We start from the raw sequence: 19,491 nt of genomic DNA, 5'->3' as shown, positions 1-19,491 counted from the left end.
CAGCCATATGTACAGGTTACATGATATAATTAGGAGGCTGAATTTCAATATATCTGTCATTTTCTCTTTGTAAAATAAACCAAACTTGATATTACTGTATTGTAATGTGATTGTATACTGTATTTGTTTGTATAATGGTTGTGTTCATGACTGTTCTAACCTGTTATTAATTGAAAACCCCTAAAAGTCCACATGCAGCTGGTATAACAGGTCTTAAATAAATCCCCATATTTTCATAAGTACAGACAGCACAGGCACAGCCAGAGTCTCAAACTGTAAGAAACCTCTGAGCCATCAAAGCTAAACGATCGGCATCTATGCCTGTCTGATCTACAACACATAAAGTACACACAATACGAAAAAGCATTAGCGCTAAAAAATCTAAATCCTTCGTGTTTAATTCCATATTTATTCGTTATCACAGCCATGTAGTGATACGGAAATAAAAATAACGTCTTACTGCGATTCAGCGGAATGTTTTCCACATCTGAGGGCATTTGTGCGCATGTGCAGGCAGCCGCGTTCAACAGGTGTGTTCGCCTTTAAAACTTTCCCCAAACCTCCCCAAGAGTCTCTCCAGTCTTCCCAAAATGTTGGGATGCGTTGGGCATTTTTTTTATCCTCAATTTAAATTTACTTTTCATTGTTTTTAAAGAACAATGAGTATTTACAGATTTGGGTACTCTCGGGACGAAGCGGACACCATTGAAGGCAACGCGTGACAGCAGATGTAACCGAATACTTCTGATTTCTCAGCTGTTAAAATTGTAAAAACTCAACTTCAGACTGCGTACGGCCAGGTACCGATTATATCTTATAGACACCTATAAACACATGTAGTATCAGTGCAAAATCATGCCCGGTAAGAGGATGTAAGGTTGTTGAGAAATTATAGATGGAAAATGATTGGTATGGTTGGAGACGGAGGTCTGCTGCGATGCGTAAAAGTGCTGATAATAACGCACAGGCAATCCTGCTAGATAGATTAACTTTAGCAGTGTAACTAGCAGAGCTGCCTGCTCTCACACATTAACACGACGATTCTCTAAAGTCGTGCAGCTAGATCATTTACCTCCTTTGTTTACCAACTACCCCCCACCCCCCACAAATATATTATATCGAAAATAAGATGTTGAACCTTCCAGATTACCGAATTTATCGAAAACTAACGATGTTGCTGGTTTGCTAATGTTAGTTATATAGGGTTGACTGTAGAGTGTGAGAGTGAATAATACACAAATCATCACGCGCACTAACAACAAAGCAAAGTGCAGCATTAGCTGGTTGTGCATAACCGGCCCAATTAAACCTGGTCTGTTTGGTTACCTCGTTAGCTTGTAAATGGTGTAATTTTCTACCAAGTGAATAATACTTTTCAGTGGATAAAAGTCCTGCATTCGTTGATTAGCCTGCAAACTGGAAAGGGGACGTATATTCATAAATAGAAAGACACAGTCACCCCAGAAAGCAGCACGATGAATTTCTAACTGCGCCCAGACTGTAAAGTTTGCCGAGTAATTAAAATGTTCCGTATTTTGCAGAACACAGTTATTTTGCAAGAAGGTAAAGATACGGTACTACTTGCTTGTGGTTCGTTTGCGACCTTGAAACGCTAGGTCACCTGTTATCCGCTCATTTTAGCCTTTACAATGCTTTTACAAGAAAATGCTTTTCTTCATAATGACTCAGTGTTTGAAAAGCGAGTTGCAATTAAAAAATAAATAAATATAACCATATAAATGAAAGGTATAAAATAAATAAAGACACGTACAATTATATCACGTGACTTGGCAAGCCGTACAAAGCGTAAAACGGCTTTTTAGCTAATGGCAGGTCTTGTACGACCGGGAAAACGGTTTGGTACCTTTGGAGAGATAACAAAGACGCACTAAAACAGCGACACAAAAATGAACAAATAAAGACACGGTGTGAAGAAAAAGGTTAACGCAGGCCAGTGTAGCTCCTGATTTCCAGTACATTCAATGTTCATCTTAATCATTATTGCCGTCGTCTCTTTATGAAGATGGAGCTTAGAAATTCAGAATTGAGGCTGTCCCATCTTATAGCAGACGCTCCGGATCGCTGAGGTCTCGCTGTCCTGGCTGCTGTCCCAATTCCTGATGAAAAAAATGTTTTTCCGTAACTGAGAATAATAATTATAGTTTTCAAGCCATTCTCTATAAAAAAAGTAATAAAAGGTCACAAATCCAGATATTTCTCCTAATACGATTAACTGTATTGGAAATATATACGTTGCGCGCATCAGGTAGCAGAGCTGGAATAGCAACTCGTGTCTGTTTCTCAGCTCTTTATAGGGATAGAACAGGGTGGTGTATGAGACAAACAAGAGAAAAAGACTAGGGAGAGAGCCCCGCGGTGCTGGCAGGAGAGTATCATCCGCGTGGTATTAGCATGTACGATTTCGCAGATCGTGAAAGCACAGGACCGCAAATCGTTTCTGGCACCTCTCTGTAGCATAGCAGCGGTGTTACTGTTGGTGATTTCTCGCTAACTGGATGCCAAATTAATGTAGTATACGTGCTATCCTCTAAATATTTCATATTAATAAAATAACAGAAGTAGTGTTACTTCGATATAAGGTTACTTTCATGGTTTGTTGCTTTACTCATACGAAGTTAAACAAAAATACCTTATCAGTTTACCAACCAGACTATCAATTGGGAAATATACATTTTAAATCGAATATAGCACGGATGTATTAATGAGAGGTAATACATTTGAGAATACAATTTTTCCTTCGTGTAAAAGGAAGATACGTCTTTGTTGTAGTGAAAGTTTTGCGGTCCCTGTTTTGGTAAGCGGTAGTTCTCTTGGCTGAAAGCAGCAGAGATTCGTGTTTGTTCTGAGGGGCGGGGGGCTGAGTGCGCTGCCGGCGTCAGACTGCGCCTGCGCCAACAGCAAACTTCTGCTTCAAACGCCACTGCGGCATCACATTCTACCAAAAAGGTTTTTTTAAAATAAAAAAACTCGACAACTTTCCAAATCACTGACGTGGGCGCCTGCCCCACTAGGGGGCGAGTGTAAACAGGTTTAATATATTATCATCTCTCTTTCACGTATGAACTCGGAAATACTTTGACCGCTGTGCCTAGACGGAGATGGTGAGTTACAGAGCAACGCGATCACATTCTTATCACTGCAGATATTTAAGTATGAATAATAATGATTCAGACGCGTTTTAAAAGTCTTTAATTTCCCCCATTACCCGAGGGATCCGAAATGTTCTTTCTGTCTACATTCAAGTAACTTCTCCATGAGAGTATTCTCCACTTGCCTGTGATTGGTCCAGATGAATCACATGAGGCATTTGGGTCATACAGGTCACAAGGCACACTCTTTCTGCAGAGAGCTGTATCATTCAAATTTATATTTGACTCAAGGAACATTATACCCCATTAATGATGTTTTTCATTACTGTGCTGTATTCACTATTTCATTCTGTTCTCTTTGTGCAGTCCCTGTGTCAAAACCCCACATCAGTGTCATTAGTAATAAATATCGCTGCAAATTAAAGTGCACTGTGGAGAGAGGGACAGACGTGAACCTGACCTTGTATAGAGAGGGAGAGGAGGAGCCATACAGCAGCTCTGATCCTCTCGATGCTCCGTATCTGAAACTACCTGTACCTGTGGAGGGTGGCACCTACACCTGTGAGGCAAATAACTCTGTCAGTACTGAGAGATCAGCCCCACTGACTGTGGGAGACCACTGCACAGGTGAGCTGACTGCACCTCACTCACACCTGTACACACCTACACACCTCACTCACACCTGTACACACCTGTACACACCTCACTCACACCTGTACACACCTACACACCTCACACCTGTACACACCTCATAGATCAGACCTGAGACATCAGACCCACTGACTGTAGGAGACCACTGCACAGGTGAGCTTACTGCACCTCACTCACACCTGTACACACCTCACTCACACCTGTACACACCTACACACCTCACACACACCTGTACACACATACACACCTCACTCACACATGTACACACCTACACACCTCACTCACACCTGCACACACCTACACACCTCACTCACACCTGTACACACCTACACACCTCACTCACACCTGTACACACCTACACACCTCACACACACCTGTACACACCTACACACCTCACTCACACCTGTACACACCTCACTCACACCTGTACACACCTACACACCTCACTAACACCTGTACACACCTACACACCTTACTCACACCTGTACACACCTACACACCTCACTCACACCTGTACACACCTACACACCTGTACACACCTCACTCACACCTGTACACACCTACACACCTCACTCACACCTGCACACACCTACACACCTCACTCACACCTGTACACACCTACACACCTGTACACACCTCACTCACACCTGTACACACCTACACACCTCACTCACACCTGCACACACCTACACACCTCACACCTGTACACACCTACACACCTCACTCACACCTGCTCACATCTTTACACATTGCATAAGTTTTCAGTTATAAGACTGAAAAGTCAGAATCAGTGATTTTTGTTGTTGGTGATTTTATTACACAATATGTAAAACATGTATGCTGTTGCACTGTTACCTCACATGACTTTCCATCATTGTCCTTGTTCAATGGAATTGACCTCTGACCTCCACGTGTTCTCTGAATGTCGGGGTTCGGATCGGGTTATTCAGTAGGGGTGGATCCAAATGCCCTATTCTCAAAAGTGGTTAAATAATACCTTGAGAAGAGACATGGTTGCTTCCCAAAACTGATTAGTGATATTAGGAAAAATTTTGTATAAATTATATTAAATGTTACCATTGAAATGATAAACAAATTTGTTAAACATAATACAACTAACATCAATGCATTTGTTGACACATGCATTTTGGAAATAATGTTGGAAGCTAACACCCACCTCCCACTCCTGTTTGGCTTTGGATCAACCCCGCCCCCCCATTAAACATTAAAATGCCATGATAACACCTGTCCTCACTTGTACTCACCTGTGCTCACCTGTCCTTACCTGTCCTCACCTGTACTCACCTGTCCTTACCTGTACTCACCTGTGTTTACCTGTACTCACCTGTCCTTACCTGTTCGTACCTGTCCTTACCTGTGCTCACCTGTCCTCAGATGGAGCTGCAGGCAGCTGGCAGACGGAGGGCTGTAGAGTGTGGAGCCTGGCTCTTGGGCTTGTTGTGATGCTGAACAGCCTTCTGGTCTAAACCTGGTGGGGGAGAATGAACTTTGACCCCTGGAAGGGTAGGTGGGTCTGAGAGCGCCACCTATTCCACTATAACCTGCTGTCACATATCACACACTACACCACATTAATCACAGTATTAACACTAACCCACCACATACCACACCACATTAACCACAGTATTAACACTAACCCACCACATACCACACCACATTAACCACAGTATTAACACTAACCCACCACATACCCCACCACATTAACCACAGTATTAACACTAACCCACGACATACCACACCACATTAACCACAGTATTAACACTAACCCACCACATACCCCACCACATTAACCACAGTATTAACACTAACCCACGACATACCACACAACATTAACCGCAGTATTAACACTAACCCACCACATACCACACCACATTAACCACAGTATTAACACTAACCCACCACATACCCCACCACATTAACCACAGTATTAACACTAACCCACCACATACCCCACCACATTAACCACAGTATTAACACTAACCCACCACATTAACCACAGTATTAACTAACCCACCACATACCCCACCACATTAACCACAGTATTAACACTAACCCACCACATACCACACCACATTAACCACAGTATTAACACTAACCCACCACATACCACACCACATTAACCACAGTATTAACACTAACCCACCACATACCACACCACATTAACCACAGTATTAACACTAACCCACCACACACCACACCACATTAACCACAGTATTAACACTAACCCACGACATACCACACAACATTAACCGCAGTATTAACACTAACCCACCACATACCACACCACATTAACCACAGTATTAACACTAACCCACCACATACCCCACCACATTAACCACAGTATTAACACTAACCCACCACATACCCCACCACATTAACCACAGTATTAACACTAACCCACCACATTAACCACAGTATTAACTAACCCACCACATACCCCACCACATTAACCACAGTATTAACACTAACCCACCACATACCACACCACATTAACCACAGTATTAACACTAACCCACCACATACCACACCACATTAACCACAGTATTAACACTAACCCACCACATACCACACCACATTAACCACAGTATTAACACTAACCCACCACACACCACACCACATTAACCACAGTATTAACACTAACCCACCACATACCACACCACATTAACCACAGTATTAACTAACCCACCACATACCACACCACATTAACCACAGTATTAACACTAACCAACCACACACCACACCACATTAACCACAGTATTAACACTAACCCACCACATACCACACCACATTAACCACAGTATTAACACTAACCCACCACATACCACACCACATTAACCACAGTATTAACACTAACCCACCACATACCACACCACATTAACCACAGTATTAACTAACCCACCACATACCACACCACATTAACCACACTATTAACACTAACCCACCACATACCCCACCACATTAACCACACTATTAACACTAACCCACCACATACCCCACCACATTAACCACAGTATTAACACTAACCCACCACATACCACACCACATTAACCACAGTATTAACACTAACCCACCACATACCACACCACATTAACCACAGTATTAACACTAACCCACCACATACCCCACCACATTAACCACACTATTAACACTAACCCACCACATACCCCACCACATTAACCACAGTATTAACACTAACCCACCACATACCACACCACATTAACCACAGTATTAACACTAACCCACCACATACCACACCACATTAACCACAGTATTAACTAACCCACCACATACCACACCACATTAACCACACTATTAACACTAACCCACCACATACCCCACCACATTAACCACACTATTAACACTAACCCACCACATACCACACCACATTAACCACAGTATTAACACTAACCCACCACATACCACACCACATTAACCACAGTATTAACACTAACCCACCCCACAGTATTGTTCTTGGTCACACCCTGAATGAGAAGATGCATTACATTCGATGGGTGTTTTGGGTTCACGTTTGGGGGAATTTCAATACTAAGGGTGCGGAACACAAAGCTGAGTATCTGATTGGTCTATGGAGTATGGGGAGGGGCTCTGTGTGTGACATCATTCTGTAAGGGTGGGATTTGGAAATAAAAAGCTTTTTGTTACCTCGCTCATACCTTTACAGTTTCTCCCGTTATCTTTGAGTAGTGTGAGATGCTATTTTAGTTTTAATTTTCATGAAACATCTCCTCATGTTTGTGAAGAGCTTATTTTGATAATGCTAATGTTGAGTATATTTCCTTAGGCTATTAAGATTTGGCCTTGAGGTGAAAGTGGGGGCAGTTGGTAGAAGAAGGGAAGACTGAGCGTGGAGCATCTAGCTGAGACCCTGCTCACTAGCGACTGTCTTGTTGTTCTATGTTGTTCAAATTAGAGTTATTAGTTTGAATTTATAGTTATAGTTGAATCAAGTCACAGAACTTTAAGCAAACCCTTGGCCACTAAACCCCACGCCTTACAGTAGCTTTGTTTGCTGAGCTCTTCAGATACTTTGCTCTTGGTCTGGAACAGTCCTGCCACAAAAGTTCAGAACAACACACCTGGACAATCTCACAAGATCAGTAAATGATAATTGTTTCCAGTGTTGAAAATGTCTCGGCTGTGTATTTATTTACATTCAGTTCAGCTACTCTTACATTGTATAAGTCCGTAAGAGTGTTTTCACACTAGGTCACAGAGAGTCCTGATGGGCTGTTTCCTGTTTCTGTTCTGCAGATGAGTCAGAGCTGCAGAGGGCCCAGCAGGTTTCTGTTCTCCTGTCATCCTGTCATCCTCCACCTCATGGGTCTAACTCTGTCCTGGGGGGCCCCCGTGTCTGCTGCCTGCCCCCTCTGTCTGTTCCCCCCCTGTGTCCGCTGCACCCTCTCTATCTGCCAGTGAGACCCTTCAATCTCAGATAACCGTCACACGATAAAAGACAATTTCACTGTCATGGAATTTCATTTTTCTGAACTTCTTAAACTGTTGCTGATAGAACTCTGTTTATTCCATGTGCTCTTTACCTTCTGAAGCTGTGTACTCCAGCGCAGTGTCTCTGTGTGTCCACACCTTCTGAAGCTGTGTGTAGTCCAGCTCAGTGTCTCTCTGTGTCCACACCTTCTGAAGCTGTGCACTCCAGCTCAGTGTATCTGTGTCCACACCTTCTGAAGCTGTGTACTCCAGCGCAGTGTCTCTCTGTCAACATTGATGTGAAATCCTGCTGTTTCATTGCCATTTTAATTCAACCTTACTGACGTTAACTGCCTTTTTATGGTTTAATTCAGTCATATCACTTGTTCAGTTTAATTTACTTCAGTGTCATATCGGTGCGGTTCAGTTTATAGTTTAATTCAGTTTTGTATCCGTTTGTTCAGTTTATTGTGTAATTCAGTGTCATGTCTCTGTCTCTTATCTGTCTCTCAGGTGTTTAACATTCAGAGTGGGGATTCCTTAATGCTACTGAATTGTATTACGTATTTTAAGGAACAAATTGAAACATTTCTGTTGTGTCTGTGAATTATTTTCAGTGATTATGGGCTCCTATTCCACATATGACACTGAATTGTTGCATTTACAACTGACTCATGTTCAAATAAAAAAATATTTCTGAATGGGTATCATGTATGTGTATTATGTACTATGTGTCTGTTTTATCACTGGGTTTTATGCCCATCTGTGTATTATGTGTGTTTTTTATGTATGTATGGGAGTTTGAGTCAAACAGCTGTTATGAAAAAAGGACACAATCTTTGTGGAAAGATGAGTCCATCTGAACCACGTTTATAAAGCCCGGCTTTAAACTCCTTTTATAAAGCCTGGCTTTAAACTCCTTTTGTAAAGCCCGGCTTTAAACACCTTTTATAAAACCTGGCTTTCAACACATTGTTTTCCCATTTTCTGTGTTCAAGATTTGATTTAAGAAAGCCAGTTTCAAAAGACCTACGCCCTTAAAAAAAATGAAAAAAGAAAGGCTCTTCCTCTCTGGGGCACCTCCTAAAAGTGCTTTACTTTCTGAAAAGTGTGCGCTCACATGCACTCAGAGAAACCCTGGAGATGTGTGCTGTATATCATCTGGAGATTTTAAGTACTCTCCGAGAAACTTAGTGGGCAGTGTGTTTAGTGGGCAGTGTGTTTAATGGGCAGTGTATTTATTAGGCAGTAAGTTTAGCGGGCAGTGTGTTTAGACGGCAGTGTGTTTAGCAGGCAGTGTGTTTAGTGGGCAGTATGTTTAGTGGGCAGTGTGTTTAGTAGGCAGTACGTTTAGCGGGCAGTGTGTTTAGAGGGCAGTGTGTTTAGCGGGCAGTGTGTTTAGTGGGCAGTGTGTTTAGTGGCCTATGTGTTTAGCAGGCAGTGTGTTTAGTGGGCAGTATGTTTAGTGGGCAGTGTGTTTAGTAGGCAGTGTATTTAGTAAGCAGTGTCTTTAGTGGACAGTGTGTATAGTGGGCAGTGTGTTTATTTGGCAGTGTGTTTAGTGGGGAGTGTGTATTTTGAGGACACAGGAGTTAAGAGGCTGTTTCAGACACAGCCAAGGTCTCTGCTCCACTTCCTGTTACAGATGACAGGCAGTTCTGAACAGGAAACAAACAGGAAATCATTCTGTAGAATTGGAGCTTTCTTATTTATCTTTGGTAGATGTCCTTATACAATATTTTTGTCTGGGATCACTTGTAAATAAGCATGTTTTTTTCAGTTTTGTCGATCATATCTCTGTTGTCACTGTATTATTAGCATTGTATCTTTTATCATTGGAAAGCCTGTTCATTTCCCTTTACAATGATGTTTGTAAGGATCATGCATTTGTGGGATGAGCAGCACAGCTGATTATGTGGGTGGGGTCCCAAGTGAAATGTGTCAAATTTCCCAGCCAATGTCAAACAGTGTATTCTCCTGTTGGTATTGACTATTGGTTTGAGTTGTTTAAGGGATTGGGTGTGTTTTGGGTGGGTTTCTGTGGTTCTGGTTTCTGTGGTTCTGGTGTCTGTGTTCAGTTCCGTGCTGCAGTCACATGACCTGCCTGACCTGTCACTCAGGCTGTTTACCCTGGGCTGCTCTGGAAGGTGATTGGTTGGCTGTGATCTGGCCTCTTCTGAATGGCGTGTGTGTGTGGTGTACATGTCAGTGTAGACAGCTCTGTATTTTAGTTTTCTCAAGACTCAGTCACAAACAGGGCAGACAAATGGCCCTTTACTCATTCCCATTCCATTCTGTTTGTATCACGCTTTTCACAGAGGACTGTCACAAAGATTTTCACCATGCGATCAGCATCAGACAATGTGCAGAACATTACTTCTATTGGCTACTTCAGAAATCTCATGGATTAATTTCACATGGATATCTACTCTCTGCACCATCCTACTTTATATGTCGGTGAATTTCTTTAACTTTTATCAGTAGTAGTAGACGAGCATCACATGGCTCAGCTTTTGTGTGCAGTCATGTTTATTCTTGTCCCTGATGCTCTGGTTCAAACTCTAAACGCCTAACTCTAAACAAGCACAGAATTAACACTGAGCAGCAGGGGGTTGACGTCACTTATTTCAAGGTTATAGTTATAGAATAGTTATAGTCGGCTGCGTTTCCCGAAGCCTTCTTAACGCTATGTTGTTCGTAAGATATGCCTTGAGCTCTGCCTTCAGCGTGTTTCCCGGAACGTTCTTAGCTAAGTATACCTTCTGTACGTGCTACTTTCATATGGTTAGTCTGGACCACTCTTCTCTATACCTTATCGATGTTGCTACTAGTGGCCACCACTGTTATGACCGCAAGCCTCTGAAATCAGCTGTTGCTCTCAGTTACATTTCAATCTGTTCAGCAATATTTACACTAATAATTCTACAGTTGTATTTGGCTAATAATATTACTAAAATACCACATTAATGGGACTGTAAATTACGAAGGATGCATGTTGCACTTTATTGAACATGTTGCCTAATTGCCTTTTAAATTATATTCATGAACTGACAATTTCCCACTCTCTCTGTGTGCTAGAGCGATGTTTATCCATAGTTCTTTCTTTATTTTGTTGGACACCGTGGTAATAAAACTGGAAAATAATGTTCCTATATAAATGATATTATACTATAATTAGATAATTTAGTTTGTAAGCTTTTAATTCTATTAATAAGTTCCCACCAGTCGTGATGAATGCAATATTTTTAAGTATTTCTGCAGTGTTCTATTCTTAAAGAACACTGCTCTCTCTCTATTCATAAAGAACACTACTCTCTCTATTCATAAAGAACACTACTCTCTCTCTATTCATAAAGAACACTACTCTCTCTCATCACAATCTTAAAGTTGTTGATGGGCCAAGTGAAGTCGCACGTAGAAGCTATCCCTTAAGCAACCGCCTAAGTGATAGTTTAGGGAACACACAGAGAAAAGTAAACAGCTTTAGTAAGGTATACCTTAGAGCAGGGGTCGGCAACCCTGGTCCTGGAGAGCCGCAGGGTGTGCTGGCTTTTGTCGTTACTCAGCACTTAATTGATCGATTAAAGCAGTGGATTACACAGTTAACTCGCCTCACCTGGTTTCTTGGGTATGAATCAGTTGCTGGTATTAAGGCGAAAACAAAAACCAGCACACCCTGCGGCTCTCCAGGACCAGGGTTGCCGACCCCTGCCTTAGAGAGTCTTTGTAAAACTCTAAGAGACACCGTTATCAGGAAGTGCGCCCCAGCTTTCCCCCCTGTACCCGAAGGACGCTGTTTCAGTCGGCGCCTGTCGCTGACGCTGTCTGTTCACACATCACAGAGCAAGACTGTTACTTCACTTATTCTTGTCTTTTAAAACAAAAACCCACCCAAGAAACTGTGAAAAATCTAATCGCCATAACCCATTTTCATTCAATCAATGTCTGTTTATTGACCGAAAATGCTTATCAAATGCACTATTTTCTAAATCCGCTCATATTTACCGATCACATGATTATAAGATGCCAAATGAGCATTACAGTAATGGCAATGGTCACAACTGACATTTACTCATTTCTAAAAGGAAAACGGGTTGAAAGGTATCAACATGTCCAAAGATAAATGGCCTTAAACTCAAACACAAATCTGGTAAATGTCTCATCCACTAAAGAATACAAACACCCGTCACTTACTGTGTGTCTGTATTCTGTCTGCAGCAGCAGATGAGCCCAGATTTAAGTGTAAAAACTGAAGCACAGCAGCAGTCATCTCTAATCACACACAGCTCTTCATCACACTGATTTCGCTAAAAACAGAGTAGTCTGGTGGAAACCGCCGTTTCTGATCAGGCCATGGCCCAATTCCCGATGTTTGGTCACCTTCCGCCACCTTGTGGGCATTGATGGTACTACCAGACACACATTCTCAGCCCACCGTGACTGAATCGAGATTTTGAACACGCACTGCGTGTGACGCATCGCCTGTTTCTGCTCATGCGGAGCCGGAGCAGATTAACGGTCTGATTTTAAGGGCGATTTAAAACACAATGCAGAGGCCACAGGCCATCGTGTTTCATTTTGTAAAAGATGGATTTATCTCTTCTATTTAACCTCCCTGCTAAAAGCTGATTGATTACATTACAATTACATTACATTACAATTACATTACATGGCATTTAGCAGACGCTCTTATCCAGAGCGACGTAAAACGAAGTGCAAATCAAACACAAGTACAAGTGCGAAGAGGACCAATTGGAACCCTTGATACATACATCAACTTCCAAACTTGCATACCACAGTTGCCAGCTACAATACCCCGAGTACAACAATACAATAGCTAATAGAAACCTGGTCTTGCTGGTGTATAGGTCTTGATAAGTGATTGAATATATACAGAGGCTGATCCCTTAACTGCCTGGTACACGACCACCAAAGTTTTTAATTTGATGCAAGCCATAACAGTCTGCCAGTGGAGGTTGCTGAGCAGGGGGGTGACATGAATGTCTGGGAACATTGAATACCAGACGGGCTGCAGCATTCTGGATCAGTTGTAGGGGTCTGATGGCAGATGCTTGAAGGCCAGCCAGCAGAGAATTGCAATAGTCCAGGCGGGACAGGCGGGAGTGGAGTAGGTGTTGAGAAAGGGTCAGATTCCCGGGTCACCGTAGCAATGTTCTCGGAGAAGGACAGCCTGTTGTCCATCACCACTCCAAGGTTTCTTGCACTAGGGGATGAGGTCATTGTGGTATCCCCTAGTGAGATGGAAAAATCGGAGAAGGGAGAGGTTAGAGCAGGGATGAAGATTACCTCCATTTTACCTGGGTTGAGCTTTAGATGGTGGTTGCGCATCCAGCTCTGGATGTCTCTCAGGCAGGCGGAGATACGGGTAGAGACCTGTGTATCTGATGGGGGGAAGGAGAGAAAGAGTTGGGTGTCATCGGCATAACAATGATATGAGATGCCATGAGCAGAGATAACGGGGCCAAGGGATCTTGTGTAGATGGAGAAGAGGAGGGGTCTGAGGACTGAGCCCTGGGAGACCGGCCAGAGAGATGAGATTTTATCCAGTCTATGGCTGTGCCACAGATCCCTGTAGATGCCAGGGAGGCTAAGAGGATGGAGTGGTTGACCGTGTGAGCAGAGCGTGTGTGTGTGAGTGAGCAGAGCGTGTGTGTGTGAGTGAGCAGTGTGTGTGTGTGAGTGAGCAGAGAGTGTGTGTGTATGTGAGCAGAGAGTGTGTGTATGAGTGAGCAGAGCGTGTGTGTGTGAGTGAGCAGAGTGTGTGTGTGAGTGAGCAGAGCGTGTGTGTGTGTGAGCAGAGCGTGTGTGTGAGTGAGCAGAGCGTGTGTGTGTGAGAGCAGAGCGTGTGAGTATGAGTGATTTGATCACGCTGTTGCTGTGCTAATGTTCCTCTCTCTCACTCACTCTCTGCCACTCTTTTCAGGCACCCTCACGTACAGCATGCACATGCACACATTGCAATGTGCTGATGTTGAATTTGCGTCTCTGACACACAAACACAGTGGAAGTGGAATTGATGGGTGATGAGATTAAGAATGCGGGCCAGCTGATTGTACATTGTACGAGCTACGCACACAATGGGTGTGACAGTGAGTGATGTGTTATTAACATTAAACACATGTCTGGATAAACCCTTTTAATGGTGCTATCATAGCTATGAGAAGGCAGAGACAGATTTAAGGTCATGGAAAGAAAGAAATCACATTTTTATTAAATATAACTGATGGCAGCTCTTGAGCATTCCGTGGAATGTTATAGGGGAAAGTGCAGCTATGCCGACACAACACAAAGTACCCAGAGGAGACCCACACACACAGGGAGAATAAACAAACTCTGTTGCTTCTTCACTCGGGTTATCTTTTTGAGGGGCAATGAATGGCAGACCTCACCCTAAATGTGACGTATAAGTCTGACAAGGCCAAAGAGTCTCTGCTGGTCTTTGTTTCTCTGCATTTCATCATTAGTGCAGTTGATTACACTGTTCACTCACTTCAACTGGTTACTGGGGTCTGAATTTAGTGCAGATTTTAAGGTGGAAACAGAAACCAGCAGAGCTACTCGCTCTCCAGGACCAGGGCTGCTGACCCCTGCCCTCGATGCAGATTGGTGCATTTTCATGGTTCTGTATATAGTTCTATACATACTCTACTTTATTTGAGAAAATTCTGAGAACTGTCAAGTTTCGTTTAATGCTGCATTTGCATGAAAGTATTGAAAAAATGAAACTTTTTAAAAATTGATCTCCCCAAATTCCAACACTGATGAATGTTCTAATATTAACCTGCTTTGCACTTCTTTACAACTTCATTAATGTTATTTTCCACAGATTTAAAAAAGAGGTCACGTGTAATACTCACCAAGCACTTCATTAGGTATTTATTAGACTCATTCTTTTAGACCTACTCCTGTAGCCTATCCACTTAGAGTCCTAAGAGATCAGCAGTTTCTGAGAAACTCAAATCACCCTGTCTGCCACCAACAATCATTCCACGGTCAAAGTCACTGAGATCACATTTTTTCCCCATTCTGATGGTTGATGTGAACATTAACTGAAGCTCCTGACCCGTATCTACATGATTGTATGCATTGCACTGCTGCCACACAATTGGCTGATTAGACAATCACATGAATAAGTAGGTGTAACAAAGTAAAAATGTTCCTAATAAAGTGCTCAGTGAGGGTACCAAATGGACCAAATAGAAATACAAACAGAATAATAACATAACTGCAATTTGCAAATATATTTCCCACATCTTTTATACGTTTTTAAACAAAAGGAAAAGTGTTGACTCTGATTTTGCAACAGGCTCTCAAAGGGCTAAGTCTGGTAATTGTGTCTAGTGCCTTTGCTGGGATCTCATATTCCCCAAACTGCTGCTTATTAAGGGGAAGTGCAAGCTTCTGGAGAACATCTGTTTCCCTCCCGACTCTGGTCTGCTTGGAGCTCAGTTCCTCATCAAGCCTTGGCGTTTGCCAGAGCCAGGGGTGCTGTGTGGCTCTGCAGAAACCTTCAGAGGTCCACACAATCATTCAGAGTTGCACTAGGACTTCTGTCCTGTTCATTTATGGTAATGTCCATTTGGTCCATTGTTCCCATTGAGGGACAGGGTATAGCTAGGTGTTGACATTCTCCCTCAGTTGTTGGTTTTTGTTCATCTGCCCTGTTTAGATTCAGCACTAACCAAGCACAGCCCTGTTTAGCTTCAGTACCTGACCAAGCCAAGCCCTGTTTAGCTTCAGTACCTGACCAAGCCCAGCCCTGTTTAGCTTCAGTACCTGACCAAGCTCAGCCCTGTTTAGCTTCAGTACCTGACCAAGCTCAGCCCTGCTTCAGCCATCAGGCCGGGGAAATTAACAGGACAATAATTCTGCTGGTGGGGGTGTTGAGGAAATAACTACAAAATATGTATTTACTGTTGTGTGCAGGCTGTACCTACCTGGTACCTGCAGGTTTAAATATCCTGTAGACGAGCTAGCACACGTCATTGGCTGATGCTAGCATAACTGTGGGTTAATAGTCTGTCCAACAACAACAAGTTATCGGATGATATTCAAATGAAATCTACGTCACTGGTTGCGCGTGCTTATGCTCGGCATCGACCGTTGGCTGGAATGAGTGTAAGATCTATGGTTAGATCAGACCACTCAATGTAAAACTATAGGTGGCTACTTGACCGTGAGAAACTATACACAATAATCATTTGTAACAGAATCCATTTTAATACAGTTCGTATTTTATTTTACAGATCGTAAAAGTAAAGTTAAGATTAGACTCTGAGGTAACGTCGTCGCCCCCGAAATTACCAATTTTAGTAGCTAAATGTTAGCTAGACGAGATTACCACAGTATAACGAATACGTAACATTCATAAATTAAACTAATATACAGCTTTAACTAAAACTACGTTTAAATAAAAACACGACAATAGGCTGGCTGCACTGAGGATCTAATCAAAGTCCAGCCAGCTATCTGCTGATTTCCTTTCCGTCTCAACGGAAGAATAGTAACGTTTGTTAAACGTTCCTGTACAAAATGGTTGCCATGTGTTTAGTCTGCGATGAGCCCCCCCACAACTCTTTTAAGTGTGACAGTGCTTAATAAAATCCCACGAAACCTTTTACAGTAACACTAAACCTAAGAGATAATAGCCTTTGAGTGTTGATTCCAGTCAGGTGTCGTTGTTCCTGAATATGATGCAACCTGTGGATGCAACGTTAATGATCGATTAATACATCATCAAGTGCAAATTCATATGCTGTCATATGAATGTATTGGAAAGTCTTACGACTTCTAATTTCAGTTCACGTGTTCATGAGTTATTCGCCACAAGGGGGCACACTTGCCTAATAGAAATTAAACCTCAAAAACAGCAAAGAACGCTCCAGGCACCATGTGAGAATTTGCCTCAGGCTTTGCAAATAATGCTCAGGACAATTAGTCTTCTGAGATACGTGCCTAAAATATAGAAAATGTTTATTCGAAGCTTGTCCAAGCCTGTTGAATATGAACAATCCTGGTTCTGTTCTCACATATTGAGCACAGGAGGCCCTTAATTGCTACCTTCTCAGGCCTGATTGCTGGTTATTTCAGAATGTGGGCTTCAGAGCTGCTGATCAGACCAGAGAAAAAGGAACATTTATTTGACACGTTAACAAGGCGGCCTGCAGCGTAGTGGTTAAGGTAAATGACTGGGACATGCAAGGTTGGTGGTTTTAATCCTGGTGTAGCCACAATAAGATCTGCACAGCCGTTGGGCCCTTGAGCAAGGCCCTTAACCCTGCATTGCTCCAGGGGAGGATTGTCTGCTGCTTAGTCTAGTCAACTGTACGATCCAGACCGTCTGCCAAATGCCAATAATGTAATGTAATGTAACATGGTGATCAACATTGATAGGTGCAATACCAGTCTATTGGCCAGTCCTGCAACAGGTTGGCTATATGTTTTTACTTGTTACTGAGACAATTATTTTTTTAAAAAGCAAAAGAGTCCTTGTTTACTCAAGTAATTGGCATCAATCCTAGTTTGAAGAGCTCCTCACAGCTGCAGGTTATAGCAGGCCCAGATTAAAGACATATCGTGCAGTCCATAAGTATTTGGACAATGACACATTTTTTGTTGTTTTGGCTCTGTACTCCAGCACACTGAATTTGAAATGAAACAATGAATATGAGGTACAAGTGCATACTGTCACCTTTAATTTGAGGGTATTTACATCCATACTGGATGCCCCCCCCCCCCCCCCCCCCCATTTTAGGGGACCAAAAGTAATTGGACAGTTAGATTCTCAGCTGAGTCAGATGTATTCAATTGCTTCCTTGGAGTAAGTATAAGAAAGCTTTCGGAATCTAATCTTGATTTGTTTGCCTTTGGAGTCTGTTATTGGCATTTGTCAACATGAGCACCAGAGGATCATTGCCTTGCTGTGGGATGGAGCACCATCCAATGAGTTTGGAGGCATTTGATTGAACTTGAGCAAATAAGATGCTTCTGTAAACTTCAGAGGGCAATTGCCCCTAGAGGGCAATTTCCACCTGTTTTGTACTAGTCCAATACAAGTGTCAATATCTCAAAAACTGTTTACTGCACACACGGTTGAACTGAACTGAAATTAAAGAAGAGGCTAGTAATTTTAGTCAGAACAAATTTATGTCAGTGCATGTACATACAGCGCACGCAAAAATTACAAGAAAATGATTTGGTAGTTTAGCACTGAATATCTCAATTTCTAAGTCAAGGACCAACCCAGAACTACTTTATATTTGTGCATAAACTTGATGTCAGCTTGTGTACAAAATATGGTAGAGATATTGACAGGCATTGACAGGTTTTCTGCACCCAGATATTCTCAAGGGTCCCGAAATCTCTCCAAATACAGAACATCTGCATATTTGTCCAGATACATGAATAATCAGAAAAGCTCATTTTTCTATTTTTCTATTAAAAATGGAAAAGGGATATAATTCCAATATGGATCACTCAATATGGATGTAAATACCTGTCAGGGACAGAGATTAACAGACAACGAGAAACAGGTGAGATGAATGACAAGAGAGACAGGAAGGAAGTCCATATATGGTGTGGGAGGCGGAGACACTAAATGGGGCATAAGTGAAAAGAATGAATGAAGTGAGAACTGACAGACAGACAAGAGTAAGCACAGAGGACAACAAGGAACGAAATCACTAAAGAACTTAGACAAATAAACGTACAGAAAAATACAGAACCTGACAAATACCCTGATTAACGGTGAAAGTCTGCATGCTAACCTCATATTCATTATTCCATTTCCAATCAAAGGTTCTGTAGTACAGAGCCAAAATACATTGGACCACCGTTCAAATACTCACAGACTGCACTGTAAGTAGGAATTTTCAGATTCTTATTTTTATAGTTTTGTCAGGGTTGTGGACAGAAGAACCAATAGCACACTCAGGGTAAAGTGAAAAAACGGCCGGCTTTAATGCAGGTCGACAGAGAGATGGTCAGGTTATGGTAAAAGGGCCAACAGGAATATGCAAGGTTCCTAACAGTCCAGGCGAGAGGTCATGAGCCAAGCAAATAGGGTACTGAGGATCACGCAGGCGGACGTCGAGGGACAGGAGTAGGGCAAGGAAGGGAGCTGGAGGATGGTTTGGGGTCAGGGTAAGTGAGGGTCAGATTCGGGGAAGGGCACAGTAGCACGCAAGTGGGTGGGCGGAAAACAAACAGGGAAAAAGAACAGGCAGGGTTCCAGCACAAGGAA

The 19,491-nt window shown here is 42.5% G+C and overlaps 1 protein-coding gene across 2 annotated transcripts in view; it reads left to right on the top strand.

Annotated features, from left to right (window-relative positions):
- The window catches only part of LOC133130687 (SLAM family member 9-like), a 49,823-nt gene that overhangs the window by 7,327 nt on the left and 23,005 nt on the right, over positions 1-19,491 (top strand). For both annotated transcript variants that reach the window (XM_061245450.1, XM_061245451.1), the window contains exons 3-5: positions 3,477-3,737; positions 5,157-5,289; positions 8,055-8,105. In XM_061245450.1, the coding sequence (XP_061101434.1) occupies positions 3,477-3,737; positions 5,157-5,248 (353 nt within the window). In that variant the 3' untranslated portion in view covers positions 5,249-5,289; positions 8,055-8,105. The remainder of the gene's footprint in view (positions 1-3,476; positions 3,738-5,156; positions 5,290-8,054; positions 8,106-19,491) is intronic.

This window comes from Conger conger, chromosome 6, assembly GCF_963514075.1.
Source record: "Conger conger chromosome 6, fConCon1.1, whole genome shotgun sequence".
In the NCBI taxonomy this organism is placed as follows: Eukaryota; Metazoa; Chordata; class Actinopteri; order Anguilliformes; family Congridae; genus Conger; species Conger conger.
The sequence above is the reverse complement of the archived record's forward strand: the minus strand, read 5'-3'. Positions and strand labels throughout refer to the sequence as shown.